At 39.7% G+C, this 22,177-nt stretch overlaps 1 protein-coding gene across 9 annotated transcripts in view; it reads right to left on the bottom strand.

The window, feature by feature from the left end:
• The window catches only part of tspan11 (tetraspanin 11), a 75,574-nt gene that overhangs the window by 45,748 nt on the left and 7,649 nt on the right, over nucleotides 1-22,177 (bottom strand). The window contains exons 1-9 of one of the 9 annotated variants that reach the window (XM_054753669.1): nucleotides 21,571-21,699; nucleotides 19,980-20,090; nucleotides 18,696-18,887; nucleotides 16,316-16,390; nucleotides 16,137-16,241; nucleotides 15,898-16,056; nucleotides 15,735-15,821; nucleotides 13,305-13,338; nucleotides 1,786-11,100 (exon numbers count right to left, since the gene is read on the bottom strand). In XM_054753669.1, the coding sequence (XP_054609644.1) occupies nucleotides 10,952-11,100; nucleotides 13,305-13,338; nucleotides 15,735-15,821; nucleotides 15,898-16,056; nucleotides 16,137-16,241; nucleotides 16,316-16,390; nucleotides 18,696-18,887; nucleotides 19,980-20,066 (888 nt within the window). In that variant the 5' untranslated portion in view covers nucleotides 20,067-20,090; nucleotides 21,571-21,699 and the 3' untranslated portion in view covers nucleotides 1,786-10,951. The other 8 variants (XM_054753671.1, XM_054753674.1, XM_054753672.1 and 5 more) reach the window with 8 other exon arrangements.

Genomic DNA, 22,177 nt, shown 5'->3' with positions numbered 1-22,177 from the left:
TGATAACTTTATTCCCATCATATGACGACTTTATTCCCATCATATGACTTTATTCCCATCATATGATGACTTTATTCCTATCATATGACTTTATTCCTATCATATGATGACTTTATTCCCTTCATATGATGACTTTATTCCCATAATATTATGACTTTATTCCCATCATATTATGACTTTATTCCTATCATATGATGACTTTATTCCTATCATATGATGACTTTATTCCCATCATATGATGACTTAATTCCCATCATATTATGACTTTATTCCTATCATATGATGACTTTATTCCTATCATATGATGACTTTATTCCCATCATATGATGACTTTATTCCCATAATATTATGACTTTATTCCCATCATATTATGACTTTATTCCCATCATATTATGACTTTATTCCTATATTATGACTTTATTTCCATCATATGATGACTTTATTCCCATCATATCGTGACTTTATTCCCATCATATTGTGACTTTATTCCCATCATACGATGACTTTATTCCCATAATATGATGACTTTATTCCCATCATATGACGACTTTATTTCCATCATATGATGACTTTATTCCCATCATATTATGACTTTATTCCCATCATATTATGACTTTATTCCCATCATATAACTTTATTCCCATCATATGACGACTTTATTCCCATCATATTGTGACTTTATTCCCATCATATTGTGACTTTATTCCCATAATATTATGACTTTATTCCCATAATATGATGACGACTTTATTCCCATCATATTATGACTTTATTCCCATCATATTGTGACTTTATTCCCATCATATGATGACTTTATTCCCATAATATGATGACTTTATTCCCATCATATGACGACTTTATTTCCATCATATGATGACTTTATTCCCATCATATTATGACTTTATTCCCATCATATTATGACTTTATTCCCATCATATGATAACTTTATTCCCATCATATGACGACTTTATTCCCATCATATGATGACTTTATTCCCATCATATTGTGACTTTATTCCCATCATATTGTGACTTTATTCCCATAATATCATGACTTTATTCCCATGATGACTTTATTCCCATCATATGATGACTTTATTCCCATCATATGACGACTTTATTCCCATCATATTATGACTTTATTCCCATCATATGATAACTTTATTCCCATCATATGACGACTTTATTCCCATCATATGACTTTATTCCCATCATATGATGACTTTATTCCTATCATATGATGACTTTATTCCCTTCATATGATGACTTTATTCCCATAATATTATGACTTTATTCCCATCATATTATGACTTTATTCCTATCATATGATGACATTATTCCTATCATATGATGACTTTATTCCCATCATATGATGACTTTATTCCCATCATATTATGACTTTATTCCTATCATATGATGACTTTATTTCTATCATATGATGACTTTATTCCCATCATATGATGACTTTATTCCCATAATATTATGACTTTATTCCCATCATATTATGACTTTATTCCTATAATATTATGACTTTATTCCCATCATATGACAAATTTATTCCCATCATATGATGACTTTATTCCCATCATATGATGACTTTATTCCCATCATATCGTGACTTTATTCCCATCATATTGTGACTTTATTCCCATCATATGATGACTTTATTCCCGTCATATGATGGGAATAAAGTCATCATATGATGGGAATAAAGTCGTCATGATGGGAATAAAGTCATCATATGATGATGTCATCATATGATAAAGATTATTCCCATCATATTGTGACTTTATTCCCATCATATGATGACTTTATTCCCATCATATTGTGACTTTATTCCCATCATATGATGACTTTATTCCCATAATATGATGACTTTATTCCCATCATATCATGACTTTTTTCCCATAATATGATGACTTTATTCCCATCATATGATGACTTTATTCCCATCATATTATGACTTTATTCCCATCATATGATAACTTTATTCCCATCATATGACGACTTTATTCCCATCATATGATGACTTTATTCCCATCATATTGTAACTTTATTCCCATAATATTATGACTTTATTCCCATAATATAATGACTTTATTCCCATCATATGATGACTTTATTCCCATAATATTATGACTTTATTCCCATCATATGATGACTTTATTCCCATAATATTTTCACTTTTCCCAACCTAATTTATCAAAAAATCACAAATTTGACAAAACATGTTTTCTTTAATATTTCAACTCGATGCTATGATGACATTATTTTGCCTCATAATACTGCAAGTTTATCCTCATAAAATTGCAACTTTTTTCCTCTCAATATTTCTGCCTTTATTCTTGTAACCTTACAGCTGTTTTTTTTTTTTCATTTCTGCTGCTGCTGTTCTTTGATTTTCTTTTCTTTCTTCTTGTAATTGCATGACTTTATTCCCATAACATTGTAACTTTTTACACAACCTAACAGTCCAAAAATCCATCCATCCATCCATTTTCTATACCACTTCATCCTCATTAGGGTCGCGGCAGTCCAAAAATGACAATTTTATTTGTTGTTTTTGTTTCTCATAATATTCCATTTTTCTTTCATATTTGAACTAAATGCTGCTAAAACTATGTTATTAGTCCTCATAATATTACAACGTTGTTCCAGTAAAATCAACCAATTACAACAAGAATATTTAGACTTTATTCTTGTAAAATTACTGCTGATTTGTTAGTTGTGGCTGCTCTTATTTTATTATTACCATGAATATTACTCATTTATATAATTACACATTTAGTATTATAATGATATATGTATTATGATAATTCAATCCTATACAAAATTAATAATATTATAAAATGATATCATTAATGAAATATTTGTGGAATGTGGCGTTGGCAAATTAAAAAAAAAGGCTGCGGGTGGCAAATGGCCCCGGGGCCGCACTTTGGACACCCATAGCCTCAGCTAACTCTTCCACTCCTGAATGTTGTAAATATGCCCAAACACAAACCTGCATGACTTGAGCAATAAACGTTTCACCGTCTTGCAGAAAGACGAGTGGAATCTGTTATTGTTGGTAATGCGTGGTAATGGTTTTTACAGTTTTGCAACATAATTGTAAGTGGGAGCAGGAAGTCGGCGTACTAGTCCCGAGCAGGTGAGACGTCACTGAGCCTTGATGTTCACGTACGCAAACATCCGCTCACAAGACGCCAGGAGCAATGGCAAGCATGCAGGGACAGCTATCAGGTGACTTGCATGGTACGGCGTGGCCATTTACAACCTAACAGTTCCAGTGTCCTGTTTGTAGCTTATGCTAATTCTGTCTTCTCGGGCTTACACAACATCCTCTTTCTTTGCACGAGCGTTAATGCCGCCGCGTCACGCTCAGCCACGCTAAAGCCGTACATATGGTGTCCAGCGGTTTCTCAGGCCCGGGCCACTGAGACATTACAACTCATGTTTACTGGATCAATCCGGAATTATGCGTACACACTTTGAATGATGGCCAGTGTGCGTGGAAAAGGGGCTCCAGATGTAAGCGGCGTGGAAAAGCCCCCACACAGCTGCGTAACTTACGGGCCGTGCATCCTGCAGGAAAGTGGCCGTGTGACACACAATACTATGTTTACATCTGCAAAGCTGCATTAAAGCTTCACAAATGTCCACAATCGCATGCATGTGGATTTGGTCACGATAAAAGTGTCAATTAAAATATTCCTTTTCCATAAACACGCCATGCAGTGAATGGCAGCATGAGAACGTCCATATGCTTCTTCTACCTCTTTTACTCCCAGGAAGTATGAAGGCTGAGAGAAAACCCCAAGTCACCAAACAAAGTGTCAATCAGCGGCCATGAGAATGTGTATGAAAGTAGAATTAACTTCCACTCTGGCGTTAATGTGCTCCTCGGCGTCTGTTCCACGCTGCTTTCTTTCTCCACTTTGACTTTATATCAAACTAACTTCCAGCTTACATTGCACCGCGTAGGTCGGGTCATCAAGTCATTTTTACTTTTTGATTTCTATTATACAGTATTTTATACTCTTTTATGTGTCACATTTGTCATGTGTCATTTTTATTTAGTTATATTATTTCCATGCTTTTATTTAAGCCATTTATTTTTGTAAGGTTTTTAAAGTAATTTTTATTTATTTTGATTTTTTTACACTTTTATTTAAATTTTATTTATTTGTTATTTTCTTACATTTTATATTAATCTTTATTTTTTAGTATTTATTAATATTATTAGGATTTTAATTTTTTTTTTTACACTTTTGTCATCTTTATTGTTAATTATTGGTACTATGTTTTAACACTATCAAGTCATTTTAATTTTTTTTACACTTATAGGACATTTTTATTTCTATTTTTAATTACCTTTTTTAATTACCTTCATTTTATTTGTTTTTTTTCTTTTAAGTTATACTTTTTATTTATTTTTATTATTTTAAGCATTTGTATTTAACTCATTATTTTTGATTACATTTTTATTTTTTACAGTGGTAAGTCACTTTTGTTTTGCTTACACTTATTTAAGTCATTTTGGATTTGAATTCACGTATTGTTTTTACGCTTTTATTAAATTCATTTTTATTTATTTGCATTACTATTTTTTGCACTTTGACGCCATTTTTATTTATTTGTATTATTTTTTGCACTTAAGTGAGGATTATTTGATATTTATGTCTTCATGTGTTTTTAATCTTTTGAGACATGAATGCACATGATCACAACACATGCCCAAAGTGCATTTTAAAGGAAGTTATTGGGCATTTTGTCAAGGAAATGAGGAGGAAGATGACTAAAACGTAACAGGAGCGCTGAGTATCTGCTGCATCATTCGCATAGTTTTCCTTCAGCGCTGAAGGAAATGTATCCAGTAAGTCAAAGTTGAACTCCCAATGCACGCTCGGGGGGAAACGTCACTCCCATAACCACATCAATTACACCGCTAACACCACCAAAGCTCTTGTCCTGACATACGGCAAGCACGGCACTCCACATCCACATGAAAGGCAACGCCAGATCCATCACTTCGGGACGTAACAGCGTCAGTTCAGAGAAGCTTGATCCGACTGGGCACCATCGGGCTACCTGCACTGTGAGCACATCGCAACGCGGAACGCCATCTGTTTGGTATCAACCAGTGCCCCCTTCATCATCATCATCATCATCATCAGAGTCCAGCAAAGTCGTCTTGAAACACTTTTCATCACTCTCCCACGCACACATACAGCTCTCAAACCACTGCTGAGAACCCAGCGGGTACCCCTTTTGCCCCCTCCCTTTATGCCAGTGTTTCCCATGCATTCCTTTATTAGTGCACCGGCCCCCTAACAAATACATTTAGATTTGGCGTGACATGTTCGCCCTCGCTCAGAAACAAGACACTCATTAGTAAACGATGGCTGTTTACTGGTTGACTACGGCCTACTACTCGTCCAACTAAATGCATACTTAAGCAAACTGGCCCAAATTAAGCATTTTCAAGCATCAAAATGGCTAAATGAAGTAAACTACAAACACATGAAGTGACCCCCTTTCAACTTGTGTGTAGTATTCTATATTGGTCACGAGGTGGCAGTAATGATTGGGACGTGATGGGTGAAATCATCTCCCAACAGGCACAATAATAACAGCATAACAACAACAAGCAAAAACTCAACTCTGAACCCCCGATGTCACTTCCTGTCCGCCACAGAATCTGCTTGATGTGAAACTGATGAGGGGTAGGATTAAATAAGCTTTGCTTCTTCCTACTCCTTTTTGGACATGCAAAACTGTGAACTGTATTATGTGATGGGCTACTGTTTGAATTATATGCATGTTCAAGATGAATTAAAACCATGAACCATGCTCCCCTACAAGGTAAACTGTCCTAAATAGCTTAATAACAAAAACAGCTTAAATAGCTGATTTTCTCCCTGGCAATATGGCAGTTGGTTTATCGCTACATTGCGTTTATTCTGAAATGAATTCATTAATGATTACCGTCTGGTGGTAGACTATGGTCTACTATTCGTCCACACATATTGCAATGCAAGTGATATGCAGCGTTCTGGTCACTAGGCGGCAGTAATGACGTCCATCCTTATTACATGACCCTACCTTGCACTCCATGCAGCCATCCATGCATGCAGACTGAAAAAAGGTTCCCCCACATTCAGTGTGGAAGTGGTAAGTTTGTGGCTTTGTCCTTCTTCCCCACTCCATTTGAAATGCATTCTTAAGTTTAGAAGAAATACATTTGAGGCTAATTAGTTAGCTTGCTAGCTCGCAGGCCATCTAGAGCCCCTGTAGTAAAATAGTTCTGCAAACTGTGGTAAACAATGAATAATAGGAACGTAAAGGTGACTATAGGGCTGTTATTTCATGTCTACAGGGCTCTAAGAACGTCAAAAACTGTTTGAACTGCTTAAACAGGTTTTCTGTGCTCTAACTACGAAACATTTATTAACATTGAATCCTATATCACAGAAATTCATTTATGGTGTCTGGTCTGGAACCAATTAATCGCTATAAACGAGGGATGACTGTATATGCTACACTGGGTAATACAAAAGTCAGGGTGAATATATGGTAGGCCTGTCATGATAACACATTTTTCTGGTCAATAATTGAGCCACAATTTATCGTCGATATTAGATATTATCGACATTTCTTGAGACCATTTTTTCATTAATTATTGTCATGAGAGGTGTAATTCACATTTGAACCACTAGATGGTACTCCAGTATAGTGTACGGTAGGGACTCTAGTGTATGGCAGGGGTGGTCACACTTTTTTAGCCTGCGAGCTACTTTTAAAAAGACCAAGTCCTAAAGATCTACCTACTGCTTTGAATATAGAAAGTATATATATTGACTATATTTATAAAAAAAATATGAGTATGCATTATGTATGTTATACATGTATTGTATATCAGGAGTGCACGCACTTTCTCAGCATGCAAGTACAAGTTCAAATGATCTACCTCTTCTATAAAACATATAACATATACAAAATGTAAGCAGTAAACTCTGAAATTCTATTGTAAATATTCATGATTAGTATTTTACATTCACATGTTCAAAGTTTCCAGGTCATCAAAGTAGTTGCTATCATAATTCACTTCAATATTGGAATAAAGATCATTGCACAAAATCCTAAATAGTTGTGTACTAGTGAGTGAGTACTGCTAATATGTCAGTCACATTAGCTACGTAACGTTCATTAGGACACACAGTTCACGTATTACATCCAGTTAGCAATTGCTATCAAACATTAGCCATATACAAGAATGTAAAATGATGATGCAAAAGACAATGCAGCCCAAGTCAAGGCAACATATTGAAAAGGTTTCACCAATGGGCACATTTTTCATTTCATCATGAAATAATAGTTGAAGAAGCCAACATGTAGAAAACACTGATTTCTGTAGTAGAGTTCATGACGCCAAGCAAAGCCAGTAAACATAGCTAGCCGCTACAAGTGAACAGATAACTTTAGTTATAGATATAGACATCTTAGAACAGAGTTAGTTCATCCATAGTCACAATCATAAAGATGATTGATGATTCGTGTGTAGCTTGAAACGCTGCAGGGGAGCGAGCGTGAATCAGGAGGGGAGCTTTATGTCAGCTGACTGATGTCATATGACAACTACAAAGTGACGGTTATGCCATCGACCCAAACTACCTTGGCGATCTACCGTTAGCTCGCCATCGACGTAATGGCCACCCCTGGTGTACGGTGTACCTGTGTGAGACATTAGCTGTATGTACTGTATGTTTTTCTAATGTGAGTGTGCACCATTTTGCACTGTTTCGTTTGTATTTGCCAACCAAACGCCTTAATAAGTACTGACTGTCAGGATGAAGGCTCCGCTGCCCGAGTACCTCCATCGCTGTTTTTTTTTTCCCAGTTGAGAAAACTGTCCGTGTCGGTTGTCATGGGTGTTCATGTGCTCACCGTGTTCATTCTGTTTAAAAGCCAAGTATAACCACGCTGGGGCTGTCGGCTGTGGCGTTCGCCTTAAAAACTTTCAAAAATGGCTTTTGTGGCGTCATTCATGTTAGCGTATGCTGCCTCCGAAGCTTACTGTTAAACCCCCTGTAGCCACTCACTAGTAGCACCGCCTCCACAAAGAGGCTGACTGAGATGAGGGCCCACTCTCTGTGTTCATTCCACTACAGAACCAACGTGCACAGACAGATGCAAAGTGAAGCCTTGTCATCCAGCCTGTGCGGCACAGAGAGACCAGCAGATGAAACCCACGCATACACGCACATGTCCATTTATCCAGGCAGTCATCATTATCTACCTATTTTGTTGTATCGTTTGATTAATCAATTTATCGTTTCTTGTGAGAGGCCTACTACATGGGTGTTATTTCACGCCTAGATGGCTCTAATAATGTTAGAATGACATATTTTGACAATTGTAAACAGGTTTTCTATGCCATCAGTACAAAAATATTCCATTTATAAAGAAGGAATCCTAGTTTGTGGAAACTGACTTATTGCTTGTCAGGTCTGGAACCAATTAACCGCGATAAACGAGGGATTACTATATTGCACTTCTCAATGAGCACTCATGCAGCTCCGTCTTCTTTGGGTCACAAATGAGTCATTGCCAATTATGCAAATTGGACATTTGCAACCCAGCGGCACCACAAATAGATTGCAGTCCCATGGGAAACAGGCTACTATACATGCTGGCGAGCATAAAAATTCACCAGGCTTGTTGGGTTGCTCTCAGACACTTAACACGTCTGCGCTCGAGTGCTTCTTGCAAGACAAAGCATTCCTTCGTGAAGGACTTTTTTTGTCCCGTAATGAGCCCCTCAGTATGCCCGGGGCCTTGGCAGGGCACTGCGGTGGCATCCCGCTCAAAGACTACCGAGGTGTTCTGTGAGAGAACACAGGAAAACGTACACATACGTGTTTTTCTAGCTGACACATGACAAATAACAGACACTGTAACGGCTTACTGGCGTTCAAATCCCTGTGACGTGTTTACATCACTTTAGGCACGACTAATCAACTGCGGCCAAACAAACCTTGGACCCCGATGTCTCCGCACAGATGTGTGGACGAGCACTGGACGTAAAAGTGTTCCCATTACGCTCCAGGCGCCGCACATATTGAACGCAGGTGCACTCGCAAGAGTCAATAGAGTCAAGAGACAATAGCATGTGCTAGCATAGCTGCTCCCACGGCAACACCCACGTGAGTAATAGCTTGCTGACATGCAAAAGACGCAAACAGAAGTTCTTGTTTCATGTGTTGTGAACAAAACCATGGGGGAAAACCTCTAAATCAGTCTGGATTGTGATAGACCCATGAAACTTCAGCCGAACAACACTTTAGCATCGTGTTCGAGACCCTGGCGACCCTGCGGATCTTCACTCAAGCATCCAAAATGTTGGAAAACATCCAGACCCCTTCCTTTGTATTTGTCCCTTCAAAGGTCGACCGAGATGGCACATTCCAGGCCGCCTTGTAAGAACCCTGGAGCCAAGGGCGGACAAAACAAAGAATAATACACACAAGTCATATGGGAGCAATACAGCCCTAACAATAGGATCCAAGCAATTTATGTGCAAGGCACAGAGGTACTTCCTATAGAGTTTCCCTTGAACACGACCCCTCAAAAACCACATCAGCGCTCTATGAGGGATACATGTGGTTTGAACAGGGACCACGGCGGAGTTTGGAGACATGATGGTAGTGGGGGACCCCTTCAGTTAACCAGCACATTGGCTTGTAATTTACGTGAAAATCAGTGGAGACCGAGACCTCATAGGAGAATGTCATCTTTGACAACGTGCTCATTGTACGTGAAATATTACACAATAAACAACGCAACGCAGGGAAGGACCTGCGGGGCTGACTCTTACCCAAACGTAAGCTTTTTGTCCCTCTAGTGGACAAAAACAATTAGGATTATTTCAGCAAAATTGGTGCACTTTTGAGTTTTTGTAGTCCAGTTGGAGGAGATGAGTAATTTATCTAAATTCCACAAAGTAGCACACGTCATTTTTAATTAATTGAGAAAATACATTTTTAAAGCTCCTTTAAGGCCCCAATTAAAGCCAGTAAACAATCACTGAATACTTTCTCCCCAGTTTAGTGTTGAATGCGAGTTTAATCATGTTAACCGCCAGGTGGCAGTATACACTCAAAGCACACTCTTTGGTTTTCATGTCATTATGTATTTACAGTATAGGTGTACTGTATACCCGCCCATCCATCTTCTATGCCGCTTATCCTCACTAGGGTCGCCATCCCAGCTGACTTCGGGCGAGAGGCGGGGTACACCCTGGCCTGTTGGCCAACCAATGGCAGGGCTCATATAGACAAACAACCATTCACACTCACGTTCATACCTATGGACAATTGGGAGTCGCCAGTGAAGCTAACATGCATGTCTTTGGAATGTGGGAGGAAACTGGAGTACCCAGAAAACCCACACACAGAAATGCTGATGTGGATATTGGAGCCCACGTCTTCCACATGTCCTGACTATGTGGCCAACATGCTGTGTCTTTATAATAATAATAATAATAATAATTACTAATTATTATTATTCATACATAATGATGAACTAAATAATAAATTACATCAAAGTCAGACTAAAAATCATCAAATTAAAGTTAAAAATATGAATATTATTTATTCTATTTATATTATTTCATTTTATTTTTAGATTGAATTTAACTTATTTTATTCTATTATATATTAATCATATATGATTATTATAAATATTTACAATTATAAATATATATAAATCTAATAAAAATAATACATAATATGACTATATTAGTTATATTTTCTGCAAGGCTGCTTTGTTTTTTGAAACCGTTATCAGGATGAAAGTTGTGAATCGTCTTCTCTAATTAGATTGTTAAACTGCAGAGCTGAAATCTCAAACATCAGTGAAAAATTGGCATTAGCGTCATCATGGGTGTTTCCTCAAAGACTGAGTGTAGTTCTAGTTAAAGATGATGGACATGCTCCTGGAACACGACAGGAGGAAGCTAAGCCAGCGGAAAGAGACGCTCTCAGTAAGGCTCCATCTTGATCCTCCTGTACAAGCAGCAGGTGAGCACCATCCCACAGATCTGAAAACAGGGAGTGCCAGGTCAATGACGATGATAACGATGATGATGATGATGATGCTCAGCCACCGCTTGCATGAAGCTGGAAGAGATGAGGAGGGGTCCAGATGCAGACAGCAAGGGAGATGTTAGTGGTCTTGCACGAGCCACACTGAAGCGCCAGAGGGGTTAAAAAGCGGCCTCGCTCACTACTTAGGATATTATCTCCTCCATGCAGAGTAATTATGGGAGCATAAAATCCACAGGAAAGCTCCTCAGCCCACAGAGCTGCTTGAAGCGGTACTGACTGAAGCCACTGACAGACTTGACAAACAGTCTCTAAAAGCCTCGTATTGACTCATCACAAATATCGGCTGCTTTTTCTGTCATCGTGCAGTCGTGACAAAGCCCAGAAGACATGTTTAGCCCACAGGATGCATGGGAAACACATATTTAAAAGGAGGGGAGAAATAGCAGGGAATGAATTCAAATTCCTTAAAAAAGAAGAGAGAATATGACATGACATAAACAGGACAACAATGGAATACACTCAGGAAGTGACAACCAATCAACACACTGCCATGTGTCAAACTCCACCCCTTTGGGGGCCCTCTGACAACGACAGTTTTTAAGAAGCAATTTAGGCTGTTCATCAGCAGATCAAACGTTGAAGAGCACAGCCTTTAAAAGGCAAAATGTTGGCAAAAATGTGGACTGAATGTGATTTAGTGTGGTCATGATCTCTCGATGACAAAGGCAAAACAGGGGAAAGGCTTTTTGAGACGTCATCTGTACTTCTGTGAAGAAGGTGTCGGACGTTTCGCTCCTCATCCGAAGAGCTTCGTCAGCGAACTAATAAGTGCTGGTAGCCTAGGCCTTAAATACAGTAAGAGTGGGTGGAATTGGTGTGCCAACACCCTCCTCCTATTGGTTCCTTACACTAAGACTGGGAGGAGTTGTGGTCTAATCCTCTCCTCCCATTAGCACCTCCGATCAAAGGGAAGTGTAGCTCCCTGAGTTGGGTATGAACGACTCTGATACTGGCTCGTTAGCATCTATTGTTCTGGCTCGGCCCTGGCTCCACCTCATTTGCAAGACTAAGAGCTGTGGGTTTTGGTCTCAGTAACCTGCTGAACACAGGGTCCAAATTAAACCTCAAACCACCAATCCGATTCAATGATGGGTTCTGTTGTTTGACAAAAATAGCTTCCTTTACTCCTCTTTCAAACCATCTGTTTTCTTTGGCCAAAATCTTTAGCTCGCTGTCCTGAAAAGAGTGATTGGTTGCTTTAAGGTGTAGATGTACTGCTGATTGAGGACCACTAGAATTGTCCCTGCGATGTTGATAAAGCCTTTTTTGGAGCATTTGCTTAGTTTCTCCAATGTAGTGCTCTTTGCATTCCTCATCTTTACAGTGGATGGAATAGACCACATTGCTGTTTTTGGTTTGGAGCCTCATCCTCATCCTCTTCGGATGAGGAGCCAAGGCTCCTTGGCTCCTTGGAGCCTTGTCTAAAGACAAGGTTTAATTTGGATCCTGTGTTCAGCAGGTTACTGAGACCAAAACCCACAGCTCTTAGTCTTGCAAATGAGGTGGAGCCAGGGCCGAGCCAGAACAATAGATGCTAACGAGCCAGTATCAGAGTCGTTCATACCCAACTACAGGGAGCTACACTTCTAAAGACTTGTCTAAAGACAAGGCTCCAAACCAAAAACAGAGCAATGTGGTCTATTCCATCCACTGTAAAATGAGGAATGGAAAGAGCACTACAGCTCTTAGCTATGGTCTTAAACTTTTGATCAGTTGATGAACAGCCTATTTCATTGTAATGCTTCTGTGCAATTAACTGATGTCTCACTGCCATTTCTTCTTTTTGCATTTTGAAGCTCTACTTAGAACCTTAAGATCCAACAGAGCAAAATGTACATTCTTGCAACTTTTCGACTGGTCTTAAAATGTTGATAGGCGTACCAAAGAGTGGTAAACTGAGCAGTTACGGCATAAAAACGAAAGAGAAACCAAAAAAATGTAATATAATGAATTCCAACAAAATAATGATGACAATGAGTAAAATGAATAAAACAGAAACAAATGGAGAGTTATTTAAGGCAGCCATTTGCAAATGCAGCTGCATGCATCACATGACAAACACAAACATGCGTGTCACATTTTCCACGATGGACTCCGCAGGTGAATGAACAAGAACGGAGTGAAAAGCAGCGCTAACCATAATCACAATGTACCCAAGTCCTCCAGTTCTTCTTTATAGAGAAGATAGATAAAGCAGGCGGTCAACACTGCACCAGCCAGCTATGCCAACACACACACACACACACACACACACACACACACACACACACACACACACACACACACACACACACACACAGTATACCCATGGGTTAGTGTGTTACACAAATCATAGTTGAATCTATTAATTATATGGGGAAAAACTAAAAGCAGGTATAAGGACAGACAGGGACAAAGTACAGACATCAAGAACTTGTGGAAAGTAAGCAGAATGGGTTCACACACAAAAGTCTTAACTCATAAATAACTACTACTAATAATAATAATAATAACAACTATTAAGAGTCACTCATTTTTGTTGCTTTGTTCTAGAGAAATAAAAAGACAAGACTTTTCCTTTTTACTCCCGTTTTTGTGACACCAATACAGACATGTTCTAATGTGAAATAAATAATTATTAATAAAGTGTTTACCAGGCTCGCAGCCGCAAGTGGAAAAGAATTGACACAGCCGGTTGCTTATTTGAAGCGAATTACAACTAATTGCATTTTTACTCATGTAGTCCTGTCAAAATAACATTGTGCTGGTCAATAAATGTGCGACAAATTATCGTCGATAATCGATTTTATTGACAACGTTTTTTGAGACCATTTTTTCATTAATTGTCATGAAAGGTGTAATTCACATTTGAACCACTAGATGGTACTCCAGTATAGTGTACGGTAGAGTCCTTGAATGTACTGTAGAGAGTTACGACAACTGAGATTACGCCGCCATGTTGGGGCCAATTCAAGCGTGCACAGTACGACAATGCATGTAAATTGCAATGTCTCTGCACAAAGGGACGGGCGGGTTAACCACGTACAGTAACACATCCAAGTATGACCAGGGAACCTCATTTCGTGGGGCACCTCATTTTGCGCACTTAAAAATACACAAAATGGGGAAAATTCACGTATGACCAAATTTCTATGTGGGGTTTAATAAATCTGATCTACATGAGGATTACCTTCTCAAAATCATGCAAAATGTCTGTTTTATAATTATTTATAGATCTATATTTTCCAATGTGTAATATGGTATAATTTTGCCATCTTTTGTTAAAACATTGAGATTTTATAAGAGTCAAAATATTACCATGTTCTCCTCATGATACTAGAATGAAAATAAATGACAGAGATGTAAAAGCCCCAATATTTAAAATTCACAACACCAAATACAACACATGGGACCGAACACTCTCAATTGACCTACCTCGCACAGCTTTGAAGACGAGTTCGGCTTCCAGCTCAAACGGTTGATTTGTCCTAAATTGTCCGTCTGTTGACATCTGAAGGGAATCTGTACAGCTTGAAACCCTTGTCGTGTCTATTTGTGCATCCAAATGCACAACAACCCGGCATTTTTGATGAATAAACAACAATACAGCCAAGAATACTGTTGTATTCTGGTGTATAAAGGCGAACGCAAACACGAATTTGGCCCCAAGATGGCTCCACGAGTCACTTGACAGTATTTTTTTGACTCGTCATGTCGTAACTCTCTCTATGAAGGGACTCTAGTGTACGGTACGGTACGGACATTAGCTGTTGCCTGTAGGTATGTTTTTGCAATGTAGCCAGTGTGCAACACTTTGTTTATATTTGCCGACCAAACGCCTCAGTAAGCGTTGACTGTCAGGACGAAGGCACCTCCATCAGTAGGTTTTTTTCCCAGTTGATAAAACTGTCCATGTCCGTCATGGGTGTTCATGTGCTCACCGTGTTCATTCTGTTTAAAAGCCAAGTACAGTATTCCCACACTGCGGCTGTCGGCTGTCGCGTTCGCCTCAGAAAACATTGCTTCTGTGCCTTCATTCATGTTAGCGTATGCTGCCTCACGAAGCTAACTGCTAACCCTCGGTAGCCACTCACGAGTAGCCCCGCCTCCACAAGAGGCCGAATGAGATGAGGGCCCACTCTGTGTTCATTCCACTATAGAAGCAATGCACACAAACAGATGCAGTGAAGCCTCTTGTCGTCCAGCCTGTGTGGCACAGAGAGACCAGCAGATGAAACCCACGCATACACGCACATGTCCATTTATCCAGGCAGTCATCATTATCTACCTGCTTTGGTTTTTTTTGCGTTGGATTAATCGATTTATCGATTATCTTGACAGGCTTACACTCATGAAAAAAATAATCTACATGTTTATGTTTGTTTAAAACAAATATTTGTTTTCACTGTTAATATGATGTTAGATGTTATTATTATTATTTTACAAATGCTGTTCATCTGATATAGCGAAATTGTTTTGTTTTTGTGATGTTTAATGGTTTTACTTTATTAAGTAAAATGCATTATTATTAATTACATTCAGATGTATTTATTTTTATTTTATTAAATATATATTTCTGTCTTCCTACCTGCAGACAGGCCACTCCAATCCCCACGGCTCCTATGACCAACAGGTGGTCGGCCAAGAACTGCTCCAGCTTGGTGATGCAGCCACCCTGCAGCACCAGTTGCAAACCATTACAGAGGTTCAACGGTGAACGGTGATGATGATGTTGATTATAAGATGCTCGCCTCCACGTTGTAGATGTTGGACGGGTGGTCCCTGACGCCGCAATCGGGAGTCATGGACTTGCAGCAGCTGTCTGGAACCAGCCTGCCTCGGCCGTGCTTGGACATGATGTAAACGCTTGTGGTCCAGTCTTGGTAGTTGTCGCTACCGCAGCACTTGAACTGCAGAGGACGAAGAGTTGAATTTCCTGCAACACAAGAGAGACGCAAGTATCTGTAAACATGCGTGCGTGCGTACATACGTCCTGTTGTAGTTTGTCCACAGCCAACGTGATAGCCTCCTTCCCTGGTTGGGCGTAGTTGTCTGTCATGGTTTGCTTCAGATGCTGCTTCAGCTCCTCGCTCAGCTGCAAAAAATCCAATGAAACATCACGAGACGCATCAAAACTCCACCTTTCCGATGCTCGCCCTAAACGCTCACCCTCTGGCAGTAGACATACGCCAGGACTCCAGCCACCAGCTCGATCAAGAAAATCAGCAGCAGGCCGAAGAAATACTGCGGATGAAGAAATATGATATTACAACTGTCAACGTGTTGTATCTGTCTCTCCTCTTCCCATGGCGTGGCATGGAAGAGGCAATCGGAAAGACATGACGCAGCAAATGTGATTTCTAGCTCCATTATGGGTCTAATTGACTTCAAAGCACAAATGAAGCATTGCTTCTGGATTCTAAAGGCAATCATAGTAATATGTGTAGTTACCCAAGCTGGGGGATGAAGCAAACACTTAATGGCTCTAATGGTGAGTAAAGACTTGAAATCCAGAGCGAACTTATTAAGCAAGCTGCAAAGTGAACAACCCGCCTACTCATCTCATTTATCATGTGTTGCTGAATGCAAGCTCTCACACACTCAAATAAAACAAGCAAGAGCTCCTAAAGCTCACGTCCTGAAGCGTGGGCGACGTCCTGCAACAACGCAGGAAAACACAAAATACATGTCAAGGTTTGACTTTTGCAGCATGTCACAAAACAATGTAACCCTGCTGTGTAACTACTGGTAACAGGACGAGTCGGTGTGTGCCTGCTGCCCACACATACGCCATCATTACTGCGCATATTACACATGATGGTAAAAGTGGCCTATAAATAGCAAGTGAGCGTGACTGAATGCAACACAAGACTCCCAATCTGGCAAATACTCAATACATGCACTATTTCTCCTTTGGCCCCATCCCTTCCATCTACAATGAACATGAAGCTATAAATAGTCCTGCAGCAGCAAAGGTTCGCCTCCTGGCCACCTGCCGGCGTAAAATAACGAGGGCAGTAAGTTCCATTTGTCACTTTGTCTCGTAAGAATATGTTTCAGTTGCTCATGTGATGGTTGTGACCTCAATAGACACAAATAAACAATAGCATAGAAAAAAAATCTATGTATATATATATATACACACACACACGCACACACACGCACACACACACACACACATACAAATATATATATATATTAATTCTATCTTAATATACTATAATAATAATAATAATGAATATAATATAATGAATATGAATAAATGAATGAATATGAATAAATAAATAATATACAAATAAATATACAGTGTTCCCTTGCTACATCACCTTTCGTGGATTCGCATTTTCTTTCAGTGCAATTTTGCTTCTTTTTTTTTTAACAGCGTTTAAACACACATTGTGTTGTGCGTCCTTGTGGTGCATTAGAGTGATCTAACAGTGCTCTGTTGTATGTGTGTGTTGGGTGCTGTATACTCATGTGAGTTGAAGACTGTGCAGCTCCACCCCTTCCCAGTGTGTTCATGTGCCTGTACCAACATATCAGGAGCCCACCGTACACAACAGCCGGGTAAATATAGAGCCACAACCGTCCCTATTGGCTAAGGGAGAAGCCACCCATTGTGTTCTGCGTCCTGATTGGCTGTAGACCACTGTCAATCAATCTCCTTCACGCCCTCGCTAGCTAACTGCGTGCGCTGCCTGCTAACTGCCAATAAACAATAGAAGAAGAAGAAGCAGCAGCAACTAACTGGCTCAAGGAATCTTCGGTTCCAGGAGGATGACGAGGAGGACGGCAGGAGCAATGTTTTAACAAGCATATAAAAACACGACAGGCGAACAGCGCCAGGACAAAACACGGTCACGCCTGAGCCACATAATAATTTATTGTGTCCAAGCTAGTAGATTGATCATTAAAATTCAAATGAACTTTGAGTGTTTAAAATGTGAGAAAATGTTAATGCCTGTCTGAGAAAAGTGTATAAAGTGTATTGTGATGAGTTTTACAGCCTTAAAACGTATATAATACCCGTGAACAAATATAGTTGGCTACTTCATGGATTTCACTTATTGCAGGCTATTTTGGGAACCTATCCCCCATGATAAAAAGGGGAACACTGTACAGTAATAGCATATAATTTTATATATTGGGCCCTATATTTGAATGATCACAATTCAGCCAAGTTAATTGTAGATATTATATATATTTTTTTAAATTAAGTAATTAAGATGCCATGCCCAAAAACACTAATATAAACACTAATAAAAAAAACTAATAAAAAGCAAGTTTTCCGTAATTAGTGTGATTCAGTCATTAACTGTCTACTTTTGACTTTTGTGGCAGAACGTTTAGGCGGAAAACTTTGATGTCTCAGCTGGTTTCTATCAGGAAGTGAAATTTGCTGCTCCAGAATTGCTGCAAAATGAACCCGACTAATTATTTTAGAGCCAATTCATCATTCCCATTACACAGAAGCATAACAATGCAACTCAAATGAGCGATTCAAGGCCCCTGTAGTAGCCCACTAAAGCGTTGGCACCCCCCATTTTACCATGGACAGACAGCGCCTCTGCTCCCGGATGACGGCGCAGCAGCCCAGGAAGCCCGTGACCACTACCAGCCCCCCGGCCAGGATGAGGATGTAGGCGGAGACGGCAAAGGTGCTGGAGGCCAGCAGGCTTAGGAACTCGCTCTTCTCCACCAGCGTCCACACCCCCACACCTAGAACGGCCGCTCCTCCCACCTGAAGGACAAGATGAGTTTATGTCAAACTGTAAATATGACCACCAAGATGGAGAAGTGCAATTTTTTTTTGCTGAGGAGAAAACTACTGAGGCAGACTTCCTGCATAACAATCAAGGGAGGGTGCTCTTCTAAAACGTGGAGAGGAAATTCCTGCCAGTGTCGTTTGCCTTCCTTAGGAAGTGTCCCAAACTCAGACGACTCATGGACTGCACCCAAAGTGTGCATGAACCTTTAAATATGTCTTAAAGTGGCCCAAAGAGTGTTAAGTTTAGTGCCAACATGAGACAAGCTCTTAAAAGAAATTGATGAGTCTTTATGCGCCAAGTCCATTAAATCCAGCATGGCGCCGTCCTTTTAGCCTTCAAGCAACTTTGCAGGGAGAACTTTTAAAGCATATGATCATCATTAGTGCTTTCCTCTGCCTGAAACGCGAGAAAACAAAGAGCGACAAAGAGCCGTCTGTACTTCCTCAGAAGGCTGGCGTCCTTCAACATGTCCAAGAAGCTGCTGCACATCTTCTACCAGACTGTGGTAGCTCGTAGCTAGTGTGCTGGGGGAGCAGCCTCAGGAAGAAAGACGCCACACGCCTGGACTAAGTGGTGAGGAAGGCAGGCTCTGTCACTGGCACTGAGCTGGACAGCCTGGCATCTGTGGCAGAGCAAAGGACACTGAGGAGGCTCCTTTCCATCATGGGCAACCAGCATCATCCACTCCACAGCATCGCCTCCCCACAGTTTCAGAGCAGTTTCAGTGGCAGATTACTATCACTGCCCTTCTCAACCGATAGAATGAGCTGTTCATTCCTTCAACACAACACAGGGGGAGGACTTATTACCTTATGATGTATCATTATTATTATTATTATGTATTCTTGAAATTGAAATGATCTGTTATGTATTTATTTATTCTTATTCTATTTTATTATTTTTCTTAACTCTCCTATTTTGCTTTGTTTTGTTTTATTTTTATTTGATTACGTTTATTAGGACACTTTTGCAGAGCTGATGGAAACGTGAAATTCTCTTGGAGATAAATAAAGTATCTATGTGTCTATCTATCTATCTATCTATCCATCTATCTAATATCTTACCCAAAAGAGTGAGTTGAAGACAAAAAGCAGGTACTTGAGGCACACCGTCAGCCAGTCTTCCTCGACGTCTTTGTACGCAGACGACATCTTCTTCCTTCCTCCAGTTTGCTTCTGACAAAACACAATAAGGAAAAAAAAAATCAAGCAAACTCCTGCTAGTTGACAGCTGTGCATAAAGCATCTGCCAATCAAACGTCACCACGGACGGAACACTTACAGCCTTGTTTATGATAGGGGTATGAAAATAATCTCTCATCTCATAATGTCTCATCCTGTGGTATTTTCATCAGATATTTCCTGAATTATTCACAACACGGAACAGACCGTAAACTCTGAATCAATAATCGGTGCACACATCTCTGCAAATAAACAACTTCTTATAGTGGGAGGCACTTAGAACCGCAAACATTGATCTGCACACCTTCATCTACCAACTGCTGTACTACATATTCCTAACCGCAGTGCATGAAAGAAGAAAAGCCACAGTGTACCTACATAGCACTCATCGTCAAAGTAAACAGTTGAATTTGCACATACTACTTTGACTAATGATGTAATATTTGCTAGTACATGCTACTGAGATGTAAATTACCACATTAAACAACAGACTTGAATAGTGAAGCGTCGGTCGCGAACGAATCGGCTCTGAGAGCCGGCTCTTTGAAATGTGTCCACACTGAGCAGAATGAGGGGCAGGGTTAAACACACAAAGCAGCACACAAACAAGATGGAGGGAGGGAGACACAGGTTGTGGAGAAACAGAAAAAGGAGTTTTTGAATGCCAGTCTTCAGTAAACACACAACTGTTACCTGGATGCTGCTTTTTCTTTTTGTTTTGCACTTTTAAATGTATGTTTTGTTGTGTGGCGTTTTGTTGATGTTGTGCTGTTGATTGTAAATTGTTAGAAATTTGCATGCTGTGACTTGGTCTTTGTTTTTGTATTTTATAATATACTATTATATTTGTTTGTAGCTGTTCATTGAGGATTTAAATACATTCATTTACATAACAAACATTTGACATAATGTATTTAATACATTACTATTTCAGAAATTCATTTAAGGCAACAAAAAAATCTGAGGAAACACTTGGGAGCCGAACGAGCCGCTTCTTTTAGCGAGCCGAGCCGAAAGGACCGGATCTCTAACACGCGCCGGAATTTCCATCACTAATTTAAACTAGAATTTTGTGAACTAAATAGACGTAAACGAGCACTTCGATGTGAAATTGAACCGTACGCTGTCGTAAACTGCTTAAGTGACGTAACGCGTTAAATTGACGTAACGTTAACTGGTATGATGACGTAGCTAACTAATCAATCAGGATGTTTTGGCTAATACCAACAAGTGGCGTCTACAGTTGAAAGCTTCAAACAGTCCCAATACAGTTTCAAGCCATAAAAAAAAGTAAAAGACAGCCATTTGGTCCTCATGTTGTTTCTATTCGATGGTTTTGTTGTGAGCAAAGCGTCCATATTCTAAACATCCTCCCCACCTGCGTCACTAATGCGCTGCACAAAAGTTCAAACAAATAGCCTGACAGCTAGCTCGACAAAACAACGGTTCGCGTCATTGAGGACAACATACTCACCGGTTCAACGTGAAGAGGAGATAAATACTCCCTTATGATCCTTATTTTTGATGGGGTCTGCGCAAGTGGGTGGGGGCGGATCACCACAGCAGTCAAGTGGCTTGTTGCTAGCGGGCTGTCCGACAGAGGTTTATGATGCGTTGAGGTACAGCTCGTAATTTGACACTTCAGACTGTTTCATTTGCCGCATAACGATATTAACGAACACACGTCTCTTTAAATAACTGAATCATTTAAGTGTGTGTGAACAAAAATATCTTAATAAAACTATGGAGTACTTTGAACGTAATATTCCACGACGTGAAAGCTAGCTTTGTTTGCAAGTATTTCACATTTCTTACAGTCGTTGAAGCGTCACATTGTGAACATGTGCATAAGGTCAAAACGAGGCGACAAAAGTCAACAAAGCTGCTTGACAGAATGAATTCCTCCGTGCCTTTTGCAACACAGCCCTGGTGACAAGGAAACCACGAGGCCTCTTTAGAATTTCACAACCCGTAATACAGAAACAAAACACAGGTAAAGAGAAGAACAGGAAAAAGCTGCAGATAACAGCAACACTAATAGTTGCATTTTGAAAGCAGTCTATGACATTACTCATTCAATG

Source organism: Dunckerocampus dactyliophorus, chromosome 15 (assembly GCF_027744805.1).
Source record: "Dunckerocampus dactyliophorus isolate RoL2022-P2 chromosome 15, RoL_Ddac_1.1, whole genome shotgun sequence".
Classification (NCBI taxonomy): Eukaryota; Metazoa; Chordata; class Actinopteri; order Syngnathiformes; family Syngnathidae; genus Dunckerocampus; species Dunckerocampus dactyliophorus.
This window is presented reverse-complemented; position numbering and strand designations above follow the sequence as displayed.